The sequence below is a fragment of the Sander lucioperca genome, chromosome 4, assembly GCF_008315115.2.
Source record: "Sander lucioperca isolate FBNREF2018 chromosome 4, SLUC_FBN_1.2, whole genome shotgun sequence".
Lineage (NCBI taxonomy): Eukaryota > Metazoa > Chordata > Actinopteri > Perciformes > Percidae > Sander > Sander lucioperca.
The window spans coordinates 11,244,168-11,249,031 of NC_050176.1; the positions used below are offsets into that span (position 1 = coordinate 11,244,168).

The window sequence follows — 4,864 nt, forward strand, 5'->3', positions numbered from 1 at the left end:
TAACAATAATTACATAATATGTCTTAGCGGCCTGTTATTGAATTAGTTAAAACCACATTCCATTACATTAACAGATTTAATTACTTGTGCAGTCCATTAAGACTTTTTATTGCATTTTGTTAGACTGCAAAAAAATTACAGTCAATTCTTACCTATCAGTTAGGGCTAATAATCAGTGTTTTGTATTAAAATAAAGATACAAACTATGATGATAAATTATAGGGATTTCTCTCTCTTCAGTGATTTCTGATAGTTCTTTGGCGTTTTGATCAAATTCTCTACATTTGGATGTTTTAAAGCATTATTTCTGAATATTCTCTAGCTTAACTTCAGGTTACTCACCAACATCCCAAATTCAGTGACAAGAAAACAGGACAAAAACATGAACAGTTGTACTTTAAGAGTCCTTTGAATTCTGTTTCATCAGCTACTTATCACTGTCGGCTCACTGGTCAGTACAGACACATGGAGGAGTGTCAGACTGGAGAGAAATAATTTTCCTGGAAAGCAGAATAATATTCTGAAGACCAAAGTAATTAATGTCTCCATGTACTGGAGTTTAACACTTAAATTATTGCAAAGTCACAAAGTCCAGCCCCAGCGCACCCCCCCCCCCCCCCGGGGATCAATACAGTATTTCTAAAAACTTCTGTCCATGCAATATTAGTGACCGAGTTATTTGTTAGCATTATTCATATAACTATGAAATGTCACCGGATATCATTCAGGCACACCAGCCAATTTTGGAATAAAAAATTAGAATGCAAAATAACAATATGCCAGTGTAACGTTTCATACGTGACTAGCACTTGTGGACAATGTTTGAATAGGATAAGGGGTAACTGGTAAGATAGGGGTTAAAGGTTGAAAGTGATTGTATGAAAAAGAGACAGACCTGGTGGAAGAGTTTGTTCACTGGGGAGAGAGTGGGACTGTTCTCTGTTCATCATGGATTTCTCACCTGGGGTTCTGATCCTGTGTTCTCTGTTGTGTTCAGGTATGAATCAGATTTACTTTGAACAGTGTAACAGCTTTTCTGTTAATTTGCTTGACATCTGTTAGAGATATATATTATTTTTATACTTTCTAAAAAGGGTCACACAAACTTGCTCACACAGCAAAATGAAAAATGTATAGACTTCAACAGCAGTGTCCTTTTAGAAGCGGTGCCCAGATTACTATGGATCATCTACGGACCTCATTGTCTGTTTCTACTTAAGAAATAGAAGTTGGAAGCTGTTAAAAGCATGTTCTGTTGAGTCTACTTAAGAAATAGAAGTTGGAAGTTGTTAAAAGCACGTTCTGTTGATTATCCAGACTAATGTAGACATTTCTGAAAAGACACATTGCTGTTTTTTTAATGTCATTTTTCAATGCTGTGAGCACCACAAACAAGGTAGTAATCTCAACATCAGGGCAAAGCAAAACAAAATAATCTGCATGGCTACCATATTTTTAGTAATTTGGGTAAACCAGCCCTTTTACATAGTAATATAAAAGTAATACTATAATATAAAAGTAAAATCTTAATATTCCTCTCTGACACAATGTCTATGAGATCATTTTATTTAATTTCTGTGCATTATTCTTTTTTGCTTTGTCATCAATAAGCACTTCTGTTTAATCTGTGTATTTGCTCAGCGTGTTTGCTTTGGGGCTGTGTGTGTTTACACTGTATTTTACCCAGACCCGTCTAAAGGTTCACTGAGTTGCATTGTACTCTACATGCATGTGTTGTTGCATGTGTGTGTGTGTGTGTGTGTGTGTGTGTGGTACCACCAGTGATCTCTTTCTGTGCAGTGGCTGGTCAGGCTCCTGTCATCTCAGTGGAGCCCCGGGCTGCTACTGTGCGCCAAGGGGAGTCTGCCAGCTTTAGATGCCAGGTGGCAAGAGGTGCACAGCCAATCCAACTGGAGTGGAGGAGAGCCAATAACCAAGCATTACCAGGTCAGGATAACATGTAATCATTGTTCATATACAGTATCACCATCTGTGAAGTTTCACTGAATTCTTTTGTTTCCTTCTAGACAATGCTAAGACTGGTCCAGATGGCTCTGTGCTGACTGTTGCTAACGCCCGACCTGAAAACCAGGGCCAGTATCGCTGCGTGGCAGCCAACTCTGCAGGCCGCAGCACTGCCGCGACTGTGCTGAACGTCAAACGTGAGCTTGTGTTCACAATTTAGTTCAGACCGCAACTTTACTGTTCACGCTCACCCTCACCAATCTTATAGCTAACTTTCCAGTAGCAATAGGCAGCTGTTTTCAGAGTAATTTATTAAGCTGTATGTATCCTAAACTAACGTTACCCGCCCAGCACCAAACTATAGTGACTATAGCTGGTGAACATAGTGAAGCATTTAGCTTTAATAGTTGATAGAGACCAAAAACGGAGCCAAAAGAGAGTGAAAGCATAAACATGCTCTTTGTAAATCTTTACAAGCATTACCCGAAAGAACCAAGCAGGCCTGCAATGTTGCATGATGATGAGTTTGAGAACGGCAACAAACAGTGGGCGGGAGGTGAGGAGCAAAGCCTGACATCTTGGCGCGTAGCGGGCTTTATCCTGGAAAACGTTTAATTCGATTTTGTTGATACATCTGTTGACTATTGCAGGTTTAATGTGTCACTCTGTGTGTCCTCTCTGTCAGATGCTCCTAAAGTACACCTGACACCAGCCGGGCCCCTGCGGGTCAGGATGGGTTCCCCTGTGTCAGTGGAGTGTCGTGCCACAGGTAGGCCACGCCCCACGTTGACCTGGAAACGCCAAGGCTCCACCCTGCAGCTGGTTACCAAGGAGACGAATGATGTCAACACAATACAGGTGAAATATGAACACATGCACTAGGCACAAGTACTAGGCCTCCTTTCATTTATTTCCACAATTTAAGATAACATATAGAACATAATTGCCTTCTTCTTTCTCAGTGGCCTGCAGTGCATCCAGAGGACTCAGGAGTTTATATTTGCCAGGCTGAAAACAATGAGGGGGTGACAGAAGTCAAAGTTGAGGTTATTGTTGAGGGGCAGCCGGGAGCACCGGTGGCTTCAGTGGGCGCTACAGAAATGACAGTGGTGGAGGGACGTACAATCACAATGGAGTGTCAGGCCAGTGGTAAGATGTTTGTATGCTAGTGTGTGTGTGTGTGTGTGTCAATATCTCTCAGTTCTGCTCTCACTTCTTGTTTTTCACTTTATCCTCTCTTTCTCTTCCTCCTTCCAGGTTCCCCTCTTCCTGTCATCACCTGGTCCAAGCTGCGAGCACCACTGCCATGGAAACACACAGTGGTCGGTGGAGTTTTGACACTGACCAGCGTGGGGCGCCAAGATTCAGGACAATACATCTGTAACGCTACCAACATTCATGGCTACAGTGAAGCATACACGCAAATGGAGGTGGAGAGTGAGTCGACAACGTAGATGATAAACACATACTGTACATCCAGATTGTCACTGCTCATAATAACAGTAATTGTCTTCTCCTTCATGCAGGTCCCCCGTACGCCACCTGCCTGCCCGACCAGGTTAGGCTCCAGCCCGGAGATACCCTGCGCCTGCAGTGCCTTGCCCACGGCACTCATCCCATTCACTTTGAATGGAGCCGGGGGGGCAGGGTGAGCCTGCCTCCAGGAGCAGAGACCACAAAGGATGGTAAGCTGCTGATAGCCCACGTTAAACTGAGCGACAGTGGAACGTACAAATGTGTGGCCTCCAACCATATCGGCAACAGTGAGGCACTGGCCAAAGTCATCATAAAAGGTGAGCTGGTGTTTGGGTTGAGGCAATTCAAAGTCCATCAAAACAACTGATATGACTTTCTGCTCTATCTTTTACTCTTTAATGGTGTTTCTTTCCCTTTGCTTATTTTTTTACAGCTTAATCCATTGCGGCCACACTGTGTCTGATTGACAAACCATCTATGCAGCGCTTACAACTTCTTCAAGCCAGATGGCTAATACTGAGAAAACAGAGAAAATAATATTTAATAGATTCTTATATTCTGATGTTGAAAGTGAAAGATATCACTGCTGTTTAAACTTTTGATTTTATTGCACATACTGTATGGGGTTAACTTTGTACTTTTATAGAAAACTGATACTGTCACCATTGTTGCTCCTGTCTCATATTGCCCGTTGAAAAGCTTTTCCCTGGAGCTCAGTGTGGACTGACGTGTGTGGGAGTTTGTTCTGCTGGAATGCCTCTGCACCCTGTCTGCCTTCCTTCCTGTCATCTGCACAGTCCACACTGTTGCACTTCCAAAATTGAAAGGAGGACACAAAACAAAGAAAAAAACTGATCTAATATAAAACCCCTCATTATGCCAATACATATCAAAACAATAAAGACAAAATAAAAACAATTTCAATGAAATATTATGTTGTCATGAAAAATGTGTGTGACTGTGTGTGTGTGTGTGTGTGTGTGTGTGTGTGTGTGTGTGTGTGTGTGTGACGGCAGGACACGCTTGTGGAGTTTAACTCCGTAAAGACAGTTAACCACAGGTTCCCGTTAATCTTATGATGGACATGTGTTGTGATATTTAAGCAAACGAACCGTCAACGGCAAAATAAAAGCCTCTTATTTACGAGAGCGGTCTGAGAGACCTCTAGCTTACAGCGAGGTGTCTAAGCAAGACTGGCCGAGCGACGAGCTAGAGGCCGGGGCAGGCGCTTGCTGGCTGTCGCCTCATTTGATGGAGCTTCTGAACTCCGAAAACTTTTAAGCAAATTGTCAATTCGGCATCAATTTTCGCAAGACTGCCTATATTCGAAAACAGTTAATTTCTCGCCTAAAACGTTATCAGAAGTGAATTTAATGATGAATAAGATGGTGAAAATTGTTAAAAATGTCCCGTTGTTGGTTGT

At 42.3% G+C, this 4,864-nt stretch overlaps 1 protein-coding gene across 2 annotated transcripts; it reads left to right on the forward strand.

Moving 5' to 3' along the window:
- The first annotated feature begins 729 nt into the window (after nucleotides 1–729).
- On the forward strand, nucleotides 730–4,370 carry LOC116042808 (basement membrane-specific heparan sulfate proteoglycan core protein-like). Of its 2 annotated transcripts, none has more exons than XM_031289205.2 (8): nucleotides 730–997; nucleotides 1,801–1,947; nucleotides 2,028–2,162; nucleotides 2,651–2,823; nucleotides 2,928–3,114; nucleotides 3,223–3,402; nucleotides 3,492–3,758; nucleotides 3,875–4,370. In XM_031289205.2, exons 1-8 carry the CDS (start codon nucleotides 949–951, stop codon nucleotides 3,877–3,879), a joined length of 1,143 nt encoding a protein of 380 aa, XP_031145065.1. In that variant the 5' UTR covers nucleotides 730–948; the 3' UTR covers nucleotides 3,880–4,370. The 2 variants fall into 2 exon arrangements, with proteins under 2 accessions (XP_031145065.1, XP_031145064.1); XM_031289204.1 differs by having other exon boundaries at nucleotides 877–997; nucleotides 1,783–1,947.
- Nucleotides 4,371–4,864: the final 494 nt, after the last annotated feature.

What these genes read in the sequence shown, in the direction of transcription:
- LOC116042808 (XM_031289204.1), top strand. Translation starts at nt 949, where the DNA reads ATGGATTTCTCACCTGGGGTTCTGATCCTGTGTTCTCTGTTGTGTTCA. An exon ending in GTGTTCTCTGTTGTGTTCAG is followed by an intron (nt 998 to 1,782) that starts GTATGAATCAGA and finishes TGGTACCACCAG; the next exon opens with TGATCTCTTTCTGTGCAGTG. An exon ending in CAATAACCAAGCATTACCAG is followed by an intron (nt 1,948 to 2,027) that starts GTCAGGATAACA and finishes GTTTCCTTCTAG; the next exon opens with ACAATGCTAAGACTGGTCCA.